This window comes from Myiozetetes cayanensis, unplaced genomic scaffold (assembly GCF_022539395.1).
Source record: "Myiozetetes cayanensis isolate MyiCay16 unplaced genomic scaffold, myiCay2020 scf5-8, whole genome shotgun sequence".
NCBI lineage: Eukaryota > Metazoa > Chordata > Aves > Passeriformes > Tyrannidae > Myiozetetes > Myiozetetes cayanensis.
The window spans coordinates 67,616,089-67,638,737 of NW_026087742.1; the positions used below are offsets into that span (position 1 = coordinate 67,616,089).

At 39.2% G+C, this 22,649-nt stretch overlaps 1 protein-coding gene across 2 annotated transcripts in view; it reads left to right on the forward strand.

Annotated features, from left to right (window-relative positions):
* The window catches only part of SLAIN1 (SLAIN motif family member 1), a 54,815-nt gene extending 33,413 nt beyond the window's left edge, over window positions 1-21,402 (forward strand). The window contains exons 4-8 of one of the 2 annotated variants that reach the window (XM_050333833.1): window positions 476-625; window positions 2,757-3,095; window positions 13,880-14,044; window positions 15,975-16,266; window positions 20,309-21,402. In XM_050333833.1, the coding sequence (XP_050189790.1) occupies window positions 476-625; window positions 2,757-3,095; window positions 13,880-14,044; window positions 15,975-16,266; window positions 20,309-20,384 (1,022 nt within the window). In that variant the 3' untranslated portion in view covers window positions 20,385-21,402. The remainder of the gene's footprint in view (window positions 1-475; window positions 626-2,756; window positions 3,096-13,879; window positions 14,045-15,974; window positions 16,267-20,308) is intronic. The other variant, XM_050333834.1, reaches the window with a different exon arrangement.
* The last annotated feature ends 1,247 nt before the right edge of the window (window positions 21,403-22,649 follow it).

Here is a 22,649-nt window from a genome sequence, read left to right on the forward strand (position 1 = left end):
TCATTGATTTATCTGATAACTATAAACTATTTAAAAAAAGAAAACCAATAAAATTTAGCTAAATGGCTGTGATACAGAATCAGAGTACTGGTGATGACACATAGATGCTTGCATTTCAGAGCAGAGTAGGAAGAATCACAGTCCCATAAGAGAGATTCTACTGCAGATGTGGTTAGACTACGCTAACTAATTTGAGCTGTATCAGAACTGTATTGCATAATTTATTCATTGTCTGGGCTATTCAATACTGTTTTGGGAACAAGCAGAGGAATTCATGATCTATTACTACACTTACTACTTCTCAGGAGTATCAAAGCTCTTTGCATTAATTGTTAGTGAATAGAACTGCACTTCTGAAAGTTTTTATGCGCTATACAGGAAATATGTTAAGCTACTGTAGTATAAAGGGCAGATGATCATGAAGGAAAGGCAACCAGACATATTTGCAGCCTAAAGTTTATGTTTTCTTACATAGGTTACATTTCTAGGAGTTCCCCTTTGAGTCCACAATCATCAGTAGACAGTGAACTGAGCACTTCAGAGCTGGAAGATGATTCCATCTCAATGGGATACAAGCTACAGGATCTCACTGATGTTCAGATCATGGCTCGTCTACAGGAGGAGAGTAGGTGGCTTTTTTTTGGTTTTTATAATAGTCTAAGGAAGATTTCCTATAGCAAGATTTCCTATAGCAGTTAAAACTTCTCCAAGATCCACAGCAAGTGGATCTTGCTTAAATGGTGTTGCCTCTTGAGTGACAGGTGGAGAAACTCTTCAACTGCATGGAGAAGGTGTGCACACTGTTGGGTTCAGGTTCATCTGAACTGCTACTGGATCTCTCAAAATTTGATGTTTCTATTTTTCTGAATTCAGACTAGTATATCTATATATGTTGAATACATTTAGATTTAGAGGATTTATAATCTTACCACATTAATTGAAATAATTTTATTTTTGGAGAGGGAAGATGCTAAACATTTTTCCCGTGCGTATGTTTCATGACAAAGGTAAAAATAAGCAGCTCTTTTCACTTTCTTTGCCTCAAGTTTAATTTTCTTAATTGTCAGATGAATTTCAAAATTAAATCTCCTTTAAATATTGAATTGGTGCCTTTAAATTTAGCATCTTTGTTTGAAACTAGTGATTATGCACAAGTGTCAGCCCAAAGTTTTGTTTGACAAAGATTATAGTTTGGATAAATAGTAATTTTTGGAAAATTTATTCATAAATAAAGGGCACTTGCCTTGGAGGTCATTGAGATAGTAAGTGCAGTATCTTCCTCACTTCCTATTAGTACCAAACAAGACATCAAGGAGGAATCAATGAGATTAAAAGCAGGAGAAATTCGGAGATGGGGCCTGAAGAAAAATACCAAATAATAAGTGATTATATAAAACAAAAATAAAATCTGAAGAAAAAATTAGAACAGTGATCTGTCTGCAGTCACCAGACTGAGCAGGCAGAGTGATCACTTGTCAGCAGTCAAACTTGCTGAGTATTTAGTAGCACTTATTATGTTCAGCAGAGAAATTAGCAATTGTTTTAATTTTGAAAAGAAAAAAATTATGACTATCAAAGATAAAAAGGATTGCATCATTTAAATGACAGCCGTGCTCATCTCCAGAGTGAGGTTTAAAAAATGTTTCAGGTACTTAGCTCTTTAAGGAATCAGGTCATTGGCAAACTGGAAAGAAAAACACTGGGTTTTCTTCTAATCTGTGTCAGGTGCAGTGATTGTATCCATGTAGTAGCAGCTGGTGCAGAATGTTTGAGCACGTGACAGTTGTTGTCCATGTAATCCTGTGGAAAGTGGTAGTTCTATACGTGCGCGCAGGCACGCTCTCTTCACAGCCACAAATAGAAACTCCCACTCGAGGAGGGGGAGAGGAAGCATATTAAGAAGTTTCTATTATGAAGCAAAGACATCTGTTAAAGCTGAGGACTTTTTGTAAATCTAGGAAGGCTGTTATCTGCAGCTATTGGCAGAGCTACTTGGCTCCTGGAAATGTGATGTATATCCCCTTTTTCCCTGGCTACTGTGCCGCTGGGGAAAGGGGGGATGTGCACGGGTTGTGAATGGTTCCCTCTCACTTGACCTGGAGCAAACAGGATCTTCTGGGGTAGTGCTAATAGTGAGATGATTTTCAAAACCTGGCGTTCTAAGAAGAGGGTGGTAGGTTGGTGTACCTGTGTAAAACACCATTGTGTTACTACTAAGCCTTGTCCATGAGATCACATACTATCAGAAACTAGTTCTGGTTCAGAGAGGGTGGAGAGCCAGAGTATTTACAGGGGTTAGAAGTTTAAGAAATGTCATTGTCAGCATTTTTATTGCATGAATATAAAAGTTTAATAGCAGTAGCTTGGAAAACTAATGTAATTGCTTTAACTAAGAATATTTTATAGTTAAAAACTTAGTACTCATTTAGTCATTTTAATGGCAAACTAGGTACCTTGTGAAGGGGATTTATCTTAAGAGAGGCAGCTAAGACATCTTTTGGAGACACCGGTATTCTTTTTCAATTTTTTATTAAAAGGGATCTTGAGGGAAATAATGTGGGCTTAGATGCCTGAAAGGTAGAACTGAAAATTAGATCAGATGAATCCTAGGTCAGATCTTCAGCCTAGTTATGTTGTAAGTCTAATTCTTGCTGTAAAATTATGTCTACTTACCTGCTTAGTTTTCAAGCTTGAAGTGCATATTAAGAGTTAATCACTTAGCAGGAGCTGAATCATCTTCCTCTTGAAATTTACAGGCCTTAGGCAAGATTATGCTTCAACTTCAGCATCTGTGTCAAGGCACACTTCCAGCATCTCTCTGCATGCGGGAAAGAAAGGGACATGTGGTGACCAGGAATACGATCGCTATAGTCTTGAGGACGAGGAAGAGTTTGACCACCTTCCACCTCCACAGCCACGTCTGACTCGCTGCTCCCCCTTCCAGAGAGGGATTCCTCACTCACAGACTTTCTCCAGTATCCGGGACTGCAGGAGAAGCCCTACTTCCCCACAATTCCCTACAAATACTTATCAGCAACCCTACTACTCTCCTCAAGCCCAAACTCCAGATCAGCAACCAAATAGGATTAATGGAGGTGGGTTGCATGCTTTCCTGAGGAGTGGTCTTCTCTGCATCAAGTGGCAATTCCATTTTAAAGGTGGATTGTCCATAAATTGTGACAAATAATTTAAGCTTGTGTGAATGATTAAAGTATGCTGTTGTTAAGCCGTTTGCTACAAAATGTAATCTGTGACCTGATCCTGAAAGTTGTTACCTTAGTCTGTTTTAAAATGCTGCAAGGATGACCATGAATAAAGAAAGAAGAAGAAAAGGAAAGAAGATCATGTTTTAGCAGGCTAATAGTTGGTTAAAAGAACTGATCGTTTTTCAAGCTTGATGTATGCATGTCCATCATGGATACAGTTACATACAAATCAGGGGTTCCAGATTTTCTTTCTCTTTCTTATTCCTGAGCTTGCTGTTAAAGCATCTGTGTTGTGAATCCATGATGAGTGCTTATGGCAGGGGTCAACACCTCGCTCCTGTTCTAGGTCTGATAGGGCTGACCGCTAAAGTGGTGGGAGATACTGTCACTCCCAAACTATCCTGGGACATTGCTGCTTTTTTGCACTGCATTTGAAATGTATTCCAGAGCCTCTGGAAGATTTGTCTTTTGCTGCTTAGTTATGATTTAAGTTTCCCTACGTTGTTACTGTTAACTTGTTTTCTTTCCTTGCTGTGATCACAGTTTTCTTCCTTCTGCTGCATCTTACTTTTCTGTTCCTTCAGTCCTTCCTCCAAGCTAATTCTATACAGTCCATTTCCAGCCAGGGTCTTGTTTGTAACCTTACAGATTACAACTCACCCTTGGGCAAGAAAATAAATGTGGTGTTCAAAACAACACACAGTTGCTATTTATAGTGCTACAGGTATGCATGTTGCTTTTCTGACAAATAGGACATGACAGGTTGGTGCCCAAAGCACTTGCATTCAAAGTAAGCCATGTCATGGAAGTGTAATTGACATGTGGCAGTTTATAAGAAAAGCTGATGTTAGCAGAGGGTAGAGCAATGTGGGTGTCTGTTGGTGCAGCATATATGCCATATTAATTTCAGTGTTATTTTTCTTGCTGGTGAGGTACAAGAATGGGACAGCAATTGCTGGGCTTGCAGAAGTGTTGGGAGATAGAAAGGGAAGTTAATGGGGCATTTTTGTTTCAGGAAGGACAGGATGTGGTTTTGCTTTTTTATCTTTTTCTTTTATGTGACCCTCAAATATATTTTGAATAATTTTTTCATGTTCCATGTCAGTGGAATTTAAGCATTGGATTCCCACATGAAAACCTTTAGGGCATTAGAAACACTCCTGTTTTATTAACTAGTGTCATGGTTTTGCCCAGCTGGCCAGCCCCTAGGGCTGAGAATGGTTTTGTCCAGGTGAAGTTCTGGACAAGAAGCCAATTAAAACTCTCAGTAATGCCTTTGCTAATTACATCTTTAAGAAAACAGAAGAGAAGGTTTGTGTTGCAGTTGAAAATTAGGCAGCCATGTAGGAGAGAGGCGGCAAGCCCCAGGTGGGGGCAAGGCCCCCTCCTCCCCTGGCTTGGGCTGGGGGGGTAAGTGTAGCACTGAAGCCCCCCTTATCTTTTGTAAGAGAGTGAAGAAAAAAAACTTTAGAAAAGACTGATTGCTTGGATGAGAAACCGCTGTGGAAGAATTCCAGCAAGAGATAACAGAGCCTCCAAGGTCAAAGCTGGCAGCTGAAGCTGCAACAAGAGAAGTAAAGTCCGAAGGGAGGGGGGCTGTTTCTTCCCCCTTTTGCTCTCTCCCTTCAGCAGGGTAAAGACTGAAAAAATAAATCCCTGCCACCTATGGAAGTTTGTAGGGGTGAGGAGACACCCGTGCTGCTCGTGGAAGAGTCTACACTGGAAGAAGTTAATACATGAAGAAGCTGAGACTTCATGAGAGACCTGAGGTGAGGCAGAGACCTGTCGAAGATTTGTGACTCTAAATATGACCCTGAAGGGGATGAGGCTCACGCTGAAGCGAGATGGCTCGGGTGAGATACTGGGATCTGTGTGTGGGATCCATACTGCTGCTGAAGATTTATGACTAAACCTACGCTGGAGCACAGAACGGCTCGGGTAGGGATGTTGGAATCCAAGTGAGTGATCCATGCTGGAGAGGTCTATCAAGGACTGTTCTCCCATAGGGAGGGACCTCCATAAGGAAGAGGGGTGGACTCTTAAGCCATTATCCCCTGTAACCCTGTGGAAGAAGATCCATGGTAAGCAAGTGTCCCCTTGCAAGTCCATGGAAGAAAAGACCCTTCAGAACCTGGGTAACCCCCAGCCTTCGGTCTTAGCCCAGGAGGGGGGGATAGGCCCAGCCCTGGAGGCCGACACAGAGAAGGAGAAAGAGTTCCAGCTGCGACGAGAGTGCTGCAGAGTTACTGGAGAGAGAGCTGGAACTCCGAGAATGGAGATGGAAACTGCTTCTCCTCCTTGGACTGATATAAAAAGGGGGGAGGAAGGAGTATTTTCTATAAATACATGGCACCTTTTACTTAAGTAAGATTATTGTAGATATAGTTCTTTAGTAGTTTTTATTGTGCTAGTAATAAATGCTCATACTTTTTTCCCCAGTCCAGTCTCTTTTGTTGGCATAAACCTTCTCTCAACTGATTGGTAATTGTGTGAGGGGTGTAAAAGCAAATTGACCCAGGGCAAAACCACAACAACTAGCAAGTGTGTTAATGTAAAAGACCACCAGTTTTACCATCAGGTTGACTTTTTTCTCAAGAACTTTGAGGTGTTGGATAATGTGTTTGGTGTCACCCAGATGTTGGACATGTTTGATTTCAGTTACCTGCTTGGAGGAATGGCAGACAGTCTTATACCACTATCTTTAGAGGGAAATTGTCTCTTCAGTTTGTATACTTTCAGTCTCTGACTCATGCAGCTCTGATCTGTATAAATGGCAAATACTGAGGGTGAGAAACATTTTACTTTGGCTGTGTTCTTTTGGCAGACAAGGAGACAAGGAGTAAAGTGTTCACTGTGTTGAATATGTCTGAATAGTATTACAACATCATCTCATTGGCACCATCTTGGCAACAATTTAGTTGTCTCTCAAGAAGTGCTGCAGATTGAATGGAGATAGACTGCAGAATGAAAAATTGTCTGATGCTGAGTATAGTGGATGATGGTGTGTTCCACCCTGTTACAGTTTACCAAGGCAAACGAGAAAGAGGGATGGGACAGATGGAAGAGCTGAACTGTTTTGTTTTTGCTTTCAGTATATGTGGAAAGTATGATCCGTAATTAATAAAAATCGTACATACCACATGCTGCTGCTCTTGACCATTCCAAAAGTCTTCCTGAATCTTTCTTCCTCTCTGTTCCCCCAAAGAAATCAGATGAGTTCTTTTATGTGCTGTCAAGGGTCTCTCTCTCTCTTCCCGCAGAGAGATCACATGTTCTCGTATGTGCTGTCAGGCCCCTGTTTCATCTGGTCGTTCACAGAGCTCTCCATAAAAAAAGAGTAAGCAGCAAGTAACTGTGGAATTTTGACACTCAGTCTGGGGTGAAAAAACAGTATTTAGGATTGACACAAGGTTTCCCCCAAACTAGTCTCTATGTTTAGTTTAAGTATGATTTTTTGCCTTTAGACAAGTGGTGTGAGGGATGCTGCCCCACCTGCTTTTAGTGATGTTTGTTTAGTATGGTACTTTGTTTAATTACTTACACTGTAACAAATATGCTAAAGCTATGATAAACATAGAAAATGTTCATAATTCTTTTCAGAGTATAATACTGGTTGCCCAATGAGAAGCTTTGACATTTAGATTCTGGGATGTGGGTGCCCACCTGTGTATGAATGGCCCAATTCAGCTGTCCACACAGAGCTACATGAGGTACTTCGATGCCCCCTGGCTTCACCATCGCCCTGTGTCAGTTCTGTTTAAATGCCATACACAACCCAGGGTCTGTCAGATGTTGTGAGGTACCTCTACAGAGACAGTTATTTGTGCACTAGTTGTCTAGTCTCTCCCTATAACTGGTGGTGTGGTTATTCTCCATCCACAGGTTTGTGGTTTAGGTAGCAGAGAAATTGTGCAGTTTCTGGCACCCTGCTAATCTTCTACCTTTGCTTGGGGTGAGAATAGGCTCACAGATGTTTCCCAGTTGTGTTTGAAGCTATAATTTTGAGCTCACACATTGTTCTTGCCAATGTGTTATAGCAAAGTGTTGCCCCTGCTGTAATTTTGTCGCTCTACCCTGTTTTAAATTGCTGTACAAAAGAAAATAAATACATACTTGTGGTTTAATATAGCACACCATCTAGCCCACCTCTCAGGCCCAGGTTCTTTATCTTGTCTTACCCCACCCATGTCAGAGTGAATGGTGCCAGTCACATTTACTGCCAGTCAGTCACCAACAGCTTGCTGTATTGAAAGGCTCCTGGTAAATAGTAGCATAAAGTGGAAGATATGAGAAAACGTATGTATGTTGTGAAATATATTACATATTTCATATACATATACATCTGGCAAGAATACACTAATAGAAAGCTTTGTATGAAATAGGTTTGCGGTATTTTTTGTTGTTTAATTGCACCCTCTCCCTAAGTCAACTGAATTGTCTATAATGATGAGTTACATCAGAAAAATTCCATTTGTGAACTTTTTAAGGTATAGTTTTCAAGAATTTTCTAATCAGTTAGTGGGTCAGAAATAGATCATTTAAAGAAGATCTGAGAGAGACAGGAGGTGAATAGCTTTTGAGTATCTGTTATAATTAGCTAAGGTGAGTCCATCTAGTTAGTTTGTGTTTTATAATTTAATAAAGTTTTTAATATGTTTACAATGGAAAGATTTATGTTTATACCACTCATTCCTCTAATTTGAAGAAGTTAATGGTTAGCAACTTAAAATGTTGCTGTTAATATCAAGAATACTTTACATATAGTAATTTTCATATAACAAATGCAACCAAAAGTCATAAAACCAAGCTGTTTTCTGCTTCATGTTGTCCATAAATACACACTTCTTTTACTTACTGTGACACAGAAGTAATTGCTTTCATTTTAACTTTTTAACAAATATGTTATTTCTATTTAATATTTTTATTATTTTTAATAGATGTTTGTATTTATGCCTTTCACTACTTATGATTTTCTGAAACCAGAAGTAACAGAACTGTAGTGCTGTGAAATCATCCAGAGTAGTCAAAATCCAGGATAGACAAGATACAGAAAATGGGATTGATTTTGTGTTCAGGCCCACTTTCCAGCTCTTGAGATCAGCTTGCTCATAAATTTTTACCCTGGAAACCCTTATTTCATGTGCATTTTAAAGGGTCCGTTTTTATAATACTTGAAAATTGGCAACTTTGTGTTTTGGACAAATTATTCTGGGTAAACAGTAAGAAGGGGCAGATGAAAATACGTCATTCATGGAGTAGCCGTGCATTCTGTCTGTTTTACTTTTAATATATATTTTCCGTAACCTTTTCGTGTTAAATTTTAAGTTTTTACTTTGGTTTATACTTTCATAAACAGGCCACAGATACCATTCACTTGAAAAATTTTACTTTTATTTTCCAGAAATTACTAGTTATGGGTTAATTTATTGCCTGCTCTTCTGGGGAGTAACATTTCTCAGGCGAAACATTATGAACATTATGGGCTTTTGCACCCTTTCCTCATTTTGAAAGCTGCAAATGTGGTTTCTGTTTGTTATTTGGGTTTTTTCAAAGCAAACTCCAGGCAGATAGAGAAGAGCAGCATTTCAGGAGCAGTAGATTGATGTTTGGAGATATATCAGTTCAGTGAAGACTAACATTGATTTGTGTGTTTGAAGAGGTGGGAAAAAGTCTGTTCTTACTAATTTATGAAGTGGTTTTCTGCTCATAACTTCTCTTGTTCAGTAAGAAATGGAGAATTCTTTTCAGGAAATTGTTGCAGACTTTATTAAAGAAAACAAGAAAAATAATCTTACTTTGCCACCTTTGAAGTTACATTGAGAATAATGATCAGTGAGAGGAGTCATGGAAGGATAATGGAAAAATCTTTATTTGGCTGTAACTGACTGTGGTGGCAAACATATGCCTGTGAAGGCAGGAAGTTACAGTTCTGAATAAAATATTCAACATTAGCAAAATGTAGGTATTGGAATCATAGAATGGCATCACTCACTTAACTGCAGGACTTTTAGTTTTTAATTTATGTTGGAATTTTTACCACTGATGTATCTATTGTGTCAATTGGCGACTCCACAGACCATTAACAAGACCGTGGTGTATTTGGGATGTCATAAATGTTATAACTATAACAAAGGTAATGCAGGTACTGATATCTGGTCTTCTTTACCCCAGCTTAATTGTGCATACAATACAGATAAGGCAGAGTTGAATTTGCAGGGTTTGTGTAAAGGATTTAAATAAGTGTAAGAAATTGCTAACGTAGCTCAAACAGTGATATATTACCAATAATAATTCTGATTCATTGTATCACATTCCTTAATGATACCATGCTTTTAGCAAGGCTCGTGAATCATTTTGTTCAAATAAAACATTGCCAACACTTGCAGAGAATAACAATGAAGGAAGTTTTAAGACACTTCTCTATAGAGTCAGCTTAAACCCTCCTTGCAAGGTGAGCCTCACTGGCTGAGGTATCTTGGCAGATAGAAGATGATACTTATCAGGAACTGCTACAGAAGTCCCCATCTGGCAGCCTACCAAGAGTGCACCTCTTCTGGGGCAGCTTTGCTCCGAAGGCAAGGTTTGTTTGCGTGCTGCACGGACATTAATCTTCGGCTGGTGATAGTATTAGGTCAGGGAAGGGTCAAAGAAGCAGTGGAATGGGGACGGCCACCAGTGGTGCTGGGATCAGAAGACAGAAGGCAGGTGCTGCCTGTTCTGGTCTCCTGCCAGGAAGAAGCTGGGCCATTGATCCCAGTCTGACTTCAGAGAAGAGAGAGCATGAGGGGAAGAGCTTCTTGGAAAAAGAACTGAAGCAGCTGAATAAGAGGCCAACTGCTGTCTTCACTGTAATTTTGTGGAATGTTTTACAAAATAAGAGAGACTTCTACCTCCTTTTCAACCTGCTTCTCAGCAGTAGGGAGTATGATCTGTGCTAGGAGGTGGCCCTTTCATGCACATTTTCCGTTGAGGGCAGATGATCCTGTATTTCACAATTCCCAGGTTTTCTTATGCTGTAGACAGTGGGCTGATTCAGCATGGATGCTACATATGGGAAAAGTGTAAATATGAAGTAGGTGATTTTGATGTTTCGTTCTACTGCAGATATGTGAAACAAGGGCAATATATGCCCCCTAAAGAATGCTCATGAAATAACAAGCACACATGTATATGTATGAATTATTATGAGAAGGTGGTTGCAACCAGGAACCAGTTATTAACTCCCCTTGCATGGCCTATCCCTGAATTTTCTTAACACTTCAAATATTTCAGCAATACAGTGTCTGTAGGTCATGCTATTATATCTCAGAGAAGGCTGAGAAAGGTGAAGATGCCATCTGTCATGCTTTATGTGGCTTCATTCTACTTAAACATCATTTTTGTTTTGGCCTTGATCATCCTTGAGACTCATTAATGGGTCAAAGTAACTATGGATGCTGTAGAATCACAGAATCATTTAGGTTGGAAAAGACCTCTGAGATTATTGAGTCCAGCCTTTAACTGATCACCACCTTGTCAACTGGAACATAGCACTAAGTTGTTTCCTGAACCAGGTGTAGGTTCTTTGGAGACCCTAATCCCTAGTGCTATTATCCACATCTTCCTAACAGAACAAACTGCAAGCAACTGATCTTTTTTTTTAAGTTTGCCACTGAACCAGATTAGTGCAGAAGAGGTAGCAGAAACTGTAGCAAATTTCAGCATTCAACATAAACAGGACTACTTGAGCAAATTATTTCTCACCTGAGAATACGTCTCAACTCTAGTCCTTCACTTCTCCTTTCTGTCAATTTTCTCATCAGCATTAGGAGAGCAAAGAGGTCTGGAAAGGAAAAATTTACTAGTGGCAGCCTGGAAAAATATTTTTGTTTTCTTATATATTTCCAGCAAGTTTATACCTAGTCACATCTCAGGCCTGAAATAATATTTAAATCACATAACTCTCACCTTCTGCTTCCATATATTAAGCTCACAAGAGTCAACATTTCATTTACAAATAAAACGTCTGTAAGACTGTTTCCACTGTTCTTAGGAGGGGAGCAGGTGACAGAACAAACTTCAAGAAAGAGATGAAAGAGGATGTGATATCATCCAAGGAGACGAAAGCTGCCAAACGCTATCAAGGCGAACATTTCTGGGTTTTCCCCAGACACAAAACTGACCTGCTATTTTCATTGCTTTTCAGGGCCATTTATCTCAGCAGACACAAGGACCCATCAAAGAAGTAATGCAGCTGATTGATGGATGAGAATTTGCAGGTGCAGCAGGAATCTGCTGCCTGAGGACTGAATGAATCAGCAGCAGAGCAGACTGCTGGAACAAGAAGGGACTAATGGAGAGGAGGCAAAAGACGTGGCCACCCATGACATGGAGGAAATCCAGGCTACTTTTGTGCCTATTTTTCTGCTGTTGTAGCTGCATCCACTGGACAGTTGAAGGCACAGATTGTGCCTGGGGTGGCTGATGCAGTCCCTGAGTTGAAGAGCATGTAGAGTCTAAGAACTCCTGCTGTGCAGCATGATATTAGAAAAGCTATTTTATGCAGTACCATGTTCCCTACCACCATCCTGCTGCTCAAACCTTTTTTGCCAAGTACTATAGTGGTGACCTAGAACTTTAAAGGGTAGGCTAGGACTCCAAAATTAACAGTAGCTACAGACATCCCATATTCATGAATTTTCTGGTACTCTGGCCCAAATACTGCATGAGAGGAGGACAGTTTCCTTTTCAGTTTGCAAAATCCATGAGTATTTCTGAAAAAAGAGACATGCAGTAGCTGTGTGGATGCCATTGTTTGCATCCCTAGGACAGTTTTGGAAGCCTGATAACTGTTTTATCGTTGTCACATCAGTGATACTAATACTTACCACCTGACTGAACCACAGTAGTAATCATTTTGCTAATGTTCGTTGCTGTGCCTTGGCAGTTTCAGTCTGCCAGTGTCAGTAATTAGTCACTAAAGTACAACTCTAACTCTTTGATAAAGGATTACGCTTTAAGTGGTTCTGTGGCCATGGATTCAGACCTTGCATTTCCTTTTCCTGCTGGAGATGATGTAGCCTTGCTGTGACACAGTTTGGTGGAGTTACGCAGGCATCACATATATTGAAGTTACTGTTACTGACTCCTGATAACTTGCATAGATAGAACTGTACTGTCACTTATTACTTTCCAATTGTTAGCAGCTTTAAGGATTAGAGAAGCTCATGACAGTGCTAAACAGGTTATGTATTTATGTGGACTGATCAGCAGAGATTTCTAAATAAATCTGTTGTTTCTGTGGACTGAACTTGCCCTGTGTGAGCTAGGAGGTCAACCCATACCAGCAGTTCCAAGCAACATCATGTATTGTTCCGATGCATAAAACCAAAACATCAGTCTGGAAATGCTCTGCTTGCTGTTGGAGAGAGCAGTTGTAGCTGCCTGTTACAAGACAAGCATAGCCCTGCTTTCGGCTGCACTGTAAGATCTGAGGGCAGATGTCTGCCCAGCATTGGAACCTAGGTCAGGAACAGGAGCTGGTGGCCTCTATGCTGACCATGGTACCAGGAAAGACATAGCCACTGCAGCAGGGCACACCACTGCTCCCCAACCTGGCCAACAGGCAAACCTTTGGTGGTGTTGTCAATGACAGTTTAATAAATGACCCAATAAATTTCCCTACAGCGGTGATTTACTGAAGTCTGTCATGTCACAGGAGGTGACTCAGACCAAGTCATTCAGTTTGTGCCTTTCTGCCCCTGCCAGTCTCTTCTGATTACACAGAACTGAATCATCTCCTTTTGACCCAGCGGCAGAAGAGACTGAAAGAGCTTCACCTTATTACCTGATGCTGTTGTGATTGGGAAGTCTTGAGATGTCAGATTTGCTTTCAGCTTCTCTCTCTCCATGTCAATTAGTGTGAGTGGGGTTGCAGATGTCTTCTGACCTGTTAGACACTTGCCTTAGCTGTTGAACTTGCTCCAGAAACATTTGGGGCATTTGCAGCTTTCATTTTGTGGAAGGCCCTACAGACCTATTCTGAAAATGCCTACCAAATCAGGTACTACAAGTGAGGTAGGAGGGAGAAGCATGAGATTTGAAAATTCTCTTGTCAACCCAGCGCTCCAGGCAACTGAACAGCATCAAGAATTAGCAGGTGGCCACCTGCAGAAACTTAACATGCTAATAAGGTTAGGTTCTGAATGGAATTTTTTAACATCTCATTGGCACCCAAAAGCAAGACTTTAGTCACTTAGGATGGATTAATCTCACCAGTCTTTAAACATCCACAGTGTAAATACCTGTGTCTGACTGTCGCTGTAGCCTTGCTTTTGTATTCGCTGCGAAGAAACAGGCACATTTAGGGCATGATTTGTGTGACCTACTTTACACATCTGTGTGAAACTTATTATGACATTTTGTTGTTTAAATCCTTGCAATTCTGCAAATGTACTGCTTCTTGGTGTCTTTAAAATTACTTGTGAATAATCACGCTGTAAAAAAAGAAGGGTTCGATTTTTAGGCTCTCAACAGGATTTTCATATTATTCATATCGTTCCTGCAGAACAAAATCACTCTTTGTTTTGAAGTCATTTGTTATAATTTTGATTTTCTACAGAAATTACTTGGAGGCTGCTTGTGTTCTTTGGAAATTCCGACCTGACTATGGATGTTGTCTTCTTTTGCTTCAGATAAACTCCGAAGAAGCATGCCTAACCTCACTCGGATGCCAAGTACCCCCACCATTAACAGTAATGCTGGCTTTGCTGGTTCTCCTGTCACTGTGAGGAACAGTCAGAGCTTTGACTCCAATTTACATGGAGCGAGTAATGGGATTTCAAGGATGCAGTCAAGCAGTAAGTACCTGTGTTCTTAGACTGCATGCAAGGAATCGATGAAGTGGTAAAATACATGTCTCAGTCACCGATCCTTTGTTCTGTGAAAAAATGAAAAGCAAACTGTTCCTTTTGCACCAGATTTGGATATAGCTCAGGATTTCAAAATTTCTGTTGTTGAAAACAGATTCTGCCAACCTCATTATTGAGCATTTCTTCACCTTTTTTTTTTCTTTGCTCATTCATCTCGTGCCAACTTTAAAACCAAAATAATAAGTAGTAGTATTGTAGAAGCACCAATAATGCAATTGATTCATATAAGTTTACATTTTTAGTTTTGGTGCTACAATTGAAAACTGCTCTTCTTTATCAAGAATCCAATAAAGTAATTGGATTACTTTATCCAATGCTGGGTTTCCAATACACTATATAAATACTATCTTAAAATACATGACCTCTCTCCTACTGAACTTGAGCCACTTTCTTCCAAGCAAATGTAGTAAACATTGTATCCTTGAGTATAATATAGTTGTTGAGTGGAGAAATTAAAATAACACGGTAATTGGATTAATTTAGGTGTCTTCTTGATGGGGGGAATGAAGGGAATATTGATCTAATGGATGTTGAATTATTAATGTAGAACATGAACAGAATCGATGAAGATCCAAACCCATCTTTTCTAGTACAGTGGTTGAGGTACTCTGAGAGGAAATGGAAAAAGTCGATTTCATTGGACATAGGCAGAAGAAAGGATTTAACTTATGCCTTCCATGTCCTGTGAGATTTTGGTTGGAAGAAGCTTCAGGTGTTTTCTTTCAAATTTGAATAGAATTTACAAATGTCTTCAAAACTTTTAAATTGCGTCTTTTCTGGAAAATATTCTCGACTGATGGATTTATTTTGTTGTATATTTTTCCTGTATTTTTTTTCTGTTTGAATAGGAGAGTGGAAGTAGTTCAGGTTCTCACATGAATTTGCATGGTAGTGCATTGCGAGTTTAATTTTATTTAATATTTTAGAAATCTCTATTTCTCTGTGTATTTATGCTCTTATATATCTGTGTGTATATAAAATGTAATTTTTCTGAAGTAATTTAAAAAAAACCCCATTTCTAATAAGTGGCTGTGCTGGGGTATTTAAGGAGCTGTTACGGTCAGAGTTCCTTAACAATGTATTGCCATTATAGTTTATTTGAATCACAGCCCTGAAATTTCTGCTGTGTCTTTAAATGATTTAAGATGTCCTTTTTCAAAGACTTGAAAACTGATTGCTCTAGATGCGGTGTGTTAGTTTATGTGCTTCAGGCTTTTGGCAGTTTGCTTTTGATACATGGACTCTGAAACTGATGCATGTCAAATGTACACCAGAGGGCAGGATTGGGTAGAAAAATCTATATATAAAGCTCCTGGAACTCATAGCATTGATTTAAAATGATAGTTTACATAACATCAGCCTTGGAATGTGCTGCTACATTCAAGAGGTTTTTATTGTTTTTATACATAAAGCTTAGACTTCTCTGATGTTTCATAATGCTTGAATGCAGTGTTGCTTGAACAAGATGTGGTTCTTGCAAGCCACCTTCTAAAAATTGAAATAATCTAACAGTAATTAATTAATTTGTATCTTTTGCAGTTTCTCCTGTTTAAAGTTCTAATTGTGTAGATGGATTTAGTGTGCTTATGAGAGCTAATGAAACCTCTTTGAGGAGAGAAGGATGAATATGATCCAGTGTTTTTGTTCAGGATGGGGGTGAAACATGGTATTTTAGTTCAGTGCAGTGTTACTGGATACAGCATTGGATCCAAGGGGTTTTGAGGAGTTTGTAGTCAGCAAGTAAATGGTATTGTGATGTGTTTATTCCTATTCAGATCTATCTAGAAATGAACATTAGTACTTGGCCTTATTTGTTGCATAGTGACCTTGTTACTTCGTTTTCTATCACTTTTCACAGTTCCATCACCAGGACAGCTTCAACACCGAGTTCACAGTGTGGGACATTTTCCAGTGTCTGTCAGACAGCCTCTCAAAGCTACTGCCTATGTAAGCCCAACCGTACAAGGCAGTAGTAGCAGTAGCAGTCTTCCAGTGTCCAGCAACTCGCAGTTATATTCTAACACCGGGATCCCAATGCCAAACAAGACTGCCAGTCAAGGGCTTGTAGGGCGCAGTGCTCTTCCGAGACCATCGCTGGCCGTCAATGGGAGTGGCATTCCCAGAAGTAAAATTGCACAGCCAGTTCGAAGGTAAGAGTTAAACAGGCCTCTGTCCCCGTGGGGATGGCTTAGGCTGAAATTGTGGGATTTTGGTTTCTTCCTGCATATGAAGCATAAGAGTTTCTGTCTACAAGTGGGGTGTCATTGAATGGGCAAAGATTTCTTGCCAGAAATAGTTAGGGACAGTGCTTGCTGGTAGCCCTTAGTAAACTGTGATAATTGAAATTGTGCAATCATATATAAATAAGAATGGACTGCCACCCATCAATAGGAAATCAAACCTAACAGAAACCTCATATCATGAACATATATGGCTTACCTTCTTCCAGACTTGTGCCAACTGCTATTTCAATGTCACAGAATGAGCAAATCTTAGAAATACAAGTTGTAACATTACAGCCTTGTGAGGAAGGAAATATCCTGGGTAGCATGGTCTTGGTTTGAACCACCGTCTTTTCCATTCTAGCTGGGAGACAATAGGAAAACAGGGAATCCTGGAGTATCACATAGTTGCAATGAGCTGTACTTTTAAGCAAATGCATTTTTGCATTTTCCAAGACAATTTAATCTCCAAATGAATTATTTTTAAGTCAAGCAATAAAATAAGCTTGAGGAAAGAAACTGTGTTTTAATCACCTTACCACAGCTGGGAGTTAAACTCTTGCTGCATGTTCTATAATTAATAGGTGATGAAGTTTCTCAAAGAAAAAACTTCTGTCAACTTCTGTTAATTCTTCCAACTGTTTCTTCCCGTTGCACACATCCCTCCTCTTGTGAGGACCTGCTGTGTGACCACCTTGTTTTCTGTTGGATGAACTGTCACTGTTTAGCTCTCATCATTTTTATACTTTTCATTACCTACCAGCTATATCCAGAATAAGCTCAATTGTTCACATTCTCTCTTTGGTTGAGTTACTTGGGGATTACACTGATGTGACTGACAACAGATTTTGACCAACTGCAGTGAAACTTTGATAAAGAGCTGTCAGATTTCTTCTTTGATGAAGACTGTACCATGAGATTTCTATTATAACCTCCTTTGCTCTCAGCTGGAAATCTCTCAGTTAGAGTTCTTTATAGTAGAGGGTTTTCTTTCCTTTTTACTTTGTCCTTTCCTCAACTTCAGGTTCTTCTGCAGGGCTCTTAAGTCTTTCATAGCAACATGTGGGAAAGTCCCTTGCTATTTTGTAACTTTTCATACAACAGACAATATTAAAGAAAAACAAAATTAAGAGGTTTCAGTGGGAGGGTGAGACACTTTACTCTCAACATTGTTTTTATTAGAAGGTGATTCAAATCAGTAACAAGGCTATTTATAGTCCAGAAGGTCTGGGCCCTTTTATTCTTTCCTTCAAATGTACCTTAGCAGCATCATATGTTGCCATAGAGCCAAACCAGGGATCCTTGAAGATGGATGATCTTTGCACTATGGGAACGACAAATTTATAAGACACAAAAAGCACAGGTAGATTGGAGCTCAGCATACAGTTCTTTAATACCCTCGTTTAATTTTATTGATGCATGTGGAAAAATACAAATGGTTTCAGTTCATGTAGACTTTTCTTGGAAGGCATTCAGCCAGCCGTCAGGCAGATTTTCTCCCTGTTGGTTTTTGTCTCTGTTGTCATTTCTAAGGAATGCTATTTCTGATTATGAGTTCAAGACTCTAGCTTCTTTCAAAATCAGACAGTGTTTTTAGTCATGACTTGGTTAAAAGTAGAACAGGTCTTTTGAGTTTTTTAAATAAATCAGATGTTCAGGGAGAAGTGCACATTGAGAGCAAATCTGTGTCTTCATACCTATGGCCAGACTGTTAAGTAGCTATGTTACTGGTGTTCTAGGTTCTTAAAACAGAATACATATTTTATATATAGAGAGAGACTTAATGTAATATATAGACACATTATATAGGGGTTACATTAGGGAACTTGAGTGTTTACTGCATAGGATCAAACAAGGGATGAGGGAGTGCTTTTAATAATTTGTAAAATAAAATTATAACAGCCAAGATAATTAACTTGGCCAAATATTAACTGCTTTTCTGCTTGCCATTAGAGATTCATGCACCTACAAGTAGTGTAAAGAAATTGTGATGGTAAAGTCCATCTCTTAGCCTTACAAGTAAGGCAGAACTTTTTTTTTCATTCCTGCTAAGTGGATCCACACAACCCTCAGCCTTTTTAAGCTCCATGCTTGGGGCTTCTTGCAGACCCCTACCTTCCAGTTCTCCACTTTCTAACTTTCTGCAGTGTGACAGGCAGCAGGGGCAGCTTCCCACAGGGTGAGATGAGCTGGGAGCTGAGGACAGCTAAGGCTGTCCCACAGTGCTCAAGCAAGAGCAGCATTGGTGGTGATCAAGGGTCAGCTGACAGTCCCAGTATCCAGGCAAGTCCACAGTGATGAGGCAGGTTCCACCTAAAGCTAGGAAGTCAGTCAGCAGCTCAAGGTCTGGATCATTCCAAATACCAGGCACAGGCGTGGCAAGAATGTAAGCACACCTGTGGAACCAATGCTAGCTTGTTCGTGCTGCCTTGCACTGGAGCCAGTCACTGCTATCCAGCTGGTGATGGAAAAGTAGAAATGGACTACAGACCCTCCAAAACTCTGTGTCAAACCACATGACATCATACTGATATCTTGTGCTTGTTTGAAATGGTTTTCAATGCTGGCACATTTTCCTGTTCAGTGCCCTGTAGCAGAGATTTAGCTCTGGGTACACGGAAGTATTCTTACAGCTGTTTTCAACTTAGTTAATTATTCTTTACTTTTGCTCTCTCTATGGGTTTTTAGTGGTTTTTTTGTTTGTTTGTTTATTTTGTTTTGGTTTGGTTTTGTTGGAGATAATTAAACATACTTTCTTCTTTTTTTTTTTTTTCCTGGAAAAAAAATGGCAGCAGTTGCAGGAAACAGTTCTATGTCTCAAGTAACTGGATTTATGTCAAAGATAAGTGATGCTGCACCAAAGAGAAGCTACTTAAAAGCAGCTTGGCTGAATCTTAAGTGTAACCAACTGTTTTTACTTAAGTGCAATGTTTTTACCACTAAAAAAGCAGTTGTAGCAGAGAGACAAAAAGCTACTCTGCTGCCTGCCTGCCTGCCTTACAACATACCTCTCCCTTTTTAATGCCAAAAGCATTTGGAAGGGAGAGGAGGCACCAGTAGCTTATAGCAAAAGCAGAGTATGTGAAAACAAGGCTTGAGATTTGGTTTTGTAAGAAATAGTTTCACAGAGTTGAGATACATTATTTTCAGCAAATTCTGGTGTGACAAAATTGTGCTTGTGGCAAATTAGAGGTAGAGGCTGCCTTGTCATCAGTGAGTTGGCAGTTGGATCAAATCAGATGGTTGTTTTTCCTTTTTCTGGTCTTATTTGAAATAGTTGCCTTAATAGTACCTGGAGGGTTTGGAAGATGGTCAGCAAGCATTTTGTAAATCCTCATTGATGAATGAGAGATGCAGCCCAGGTGTGAGGGTGGGGACCTAGAGGACAGTGAGTTCCCTGCAGGAGTGGTAGTGCTGGAACTGGTGGCTCTCTGATTGTGGCTGTGGGATGGAAACCCATCATCACATCTTGGATAAGAGGGTCTGGAGCAGAACTTTGTGGAGTTCTTCAACTGATAAAATTCTTTAGTGCCTGCATAGTGTTTTTATAAAGTACTGTTTTTTCATGAGCATGCTGAGCACAACTTTTTGGAGAGTGTTTCCCATTAGATGTCTGCTGCCCATAGTGACAAAAATAGGTTTTTATAATCTTTAGCCGTGAAAAAAAAAAATCTTCCCATTTAGAGGCATCTCATACATGATTGCAATTATTCCCCTAATTCCTTTTTACAAATCTTTTATACTCTTAAGACCATTAACAGTGATGGGGTCTTATTGGAAGTGACCTTGATTTCATCATAGATCTTTACATGTGCATTAATGTGTAACCAGACATATACCAGAGTGATGTCTCTAAGCAAGCCCCAAAGCCAGTGTCACTGCAGAAGTAAATGATGTTTGTTACCTTGATCTTTCACATGAAATATGACTTCTTTTATAATTTTTTTTCCCTGCCATTCGGTTAATACAGTTTTCTTCAACCTCCAAAGCCACTTTCGTCACTCAGCACGATACGGGATGGGAACTGGAGAGATGGCTGCTATTGATGAAGGATGCCCATCAACAGTGGAAAACAAATAATGCAGATTTCATTACCCAGCTGGCTGGGTAACAATGATTTGGAAAAGGAGGGTCATACAGTATTATTTCCCCCAGGATCTCAATATGTAACCATCTACAATGCAATGTCATTTTTAAAAAATGAACATCTTATCAAATACTAAATATTGCACTTAATCGGTTACCTGAACTGCATTGTTATCAGATTAACAATGGCAGCACTGGCATTTGGAACTGAAGTATTAAATGTGTGCAAAGTGCAAGAATATTTCCTTGGAAGGAGCTGGGACATTATGCTTCTGGGCAGCTTTGCCATACTAAAGTTCTGAGATAATTTATTCAGTGTAAAGGCATCATGCATTTTATTTTGAATTGGGGGGTACTTATGTATGTGCTTGAATTTTTTTCTAGTGTTTCCAGTACATTTTATTTTGTATACTTAATTTCATTTAAACTTGCCTGAACCTTGAACAACAGAGAGATAATTTAACTTTTCTGTGCCATAAATAATATTTTTGGGGCAATGTACTTTTTTAGCACTAGGAACATATCTTACAAAATCTTACCATTGGCAATACAGAGCAGTATATTTATGTTGCAGAAGCACAAAAGAAAGGTAGCATTCACTGGAAGTTGTCATCCAGCTGGGTCAGCATGGTTCTGTTGGTCCTTCACCATTTGTTCAATTGTTAATTTATTGTCATAGTGTTTTGTATTTAAAATGGCAGCATAAGTCTCATGGCATTTACAAAGATACAGTGATCTCTAAAACTACATTGATTTTCAGTACTTTATTACAAAGAATAAAATTGTAATGTTTTATTAACAGTTGCTTATGGAAAGTGAGTTTTAATGTGAATAAATCTTTTTGATAAGTCTTTTACAAAATTCAATTGCACTAATCAATGCTTTCTTACAATGGCATATGACTTAATATTTGATTACAACTGTGTATACTGCTGTTTTGGAATGTTTCAGGAAATAAAGAATCTATTTCAGCAATAATGCTCTTCTTGAGTGTGCAATGTAAACGTTGTCAGAATTTAGCAACTGTCATCTACTTAGCTCCTGAAGTTTGTACGTAATTTTATCAACATTATGCTGGATTTTTCTGCAAATAGTAACTGAGTAATCTGAAAAACTCTTTTTTTTAAATTGTGTTATGAAGCCATGGTATGCCTAGAAGACAAATATGTATTATTTTCAAATCAGTCTTATTTTGATCTTAAGAGTTTTTTTCAGTGTTTAGATTCTGCAAGTGCAAATGTGACTTGCAATGGGAAACAGATTGTGTACCGGGTGAATCTTTTGCTGTGGCTCTGAATTTGCTCAAGGACCTGCTTTTCTTAAAAGGACAATCTAAAATAAAAAGCAAAGGCGAAGTGTTTGGTGGTGAGTAAAACCTTCATTACACTGAGAAGTGATGTATGGTAGTGCAGTAGTATACCTGCTCAGCTTAACATTGTTCAGGAGAGATAAAGAGTTAATTTTTCACACTGTAATTGTTTTAATCCAATTAAAATCTTTTTCCTCCCCCCAAAAAAAGCAGAACTGTTGAAAAAGGTATCAAGAAATACTCCAAAAAAGAAATTATCTCTGCAGAGGTAAGTATTTAAGCAGAGGTTTACCAAACTCATCTTGTTCATTACAAGCTTTAATTAGAAAAAATTACTGACACTTAAAGCAGTCATTTGTGGACAGTCTCTGTTCTTGAATGATTTGACTCACTCACAGACTGACTGTGGTAGGGTTCAGAGCCAGCTTAGGGGTGCTTTGCTTTTTGCCTGTGAGAGAGAGGTCTGTAGAACCTCCTGAATTAATAAGCTCTCCCAGCTTCTGGTGCTGGGAATTCAACATGATGTTCATTAAAGATGGATGAAGACCAAAGGCAGTGATTAGCTGCTTCTCAGTGCCAACAGCCCTGGTCTGAGATAACTCTTCACTCTGTTCCCTCCTGCCAGTATTTTATTGCTGTTCCTCCTTTATCTGGAACACCACAGCACCACGTTATTCTCAGTTTTTGAAATAGGTAGTAGTTGGAGGTAATACCGATTTGTACACAGGAGGGCAGTATATACTTTGAAAATATTTTCAATTTTTTAGCTAAAGCTCTTCTCTTTACCAGGCTTTTGGTTTGAACCCAGTGCATATGGTTTTTTCCAGTTGTCTACGTGTGATGCCATGTTAAAGGAAGGTGCTTGAATGTGATTTGCATTTTTAAATTTCACACTACAACATGTGTCATGATCTGG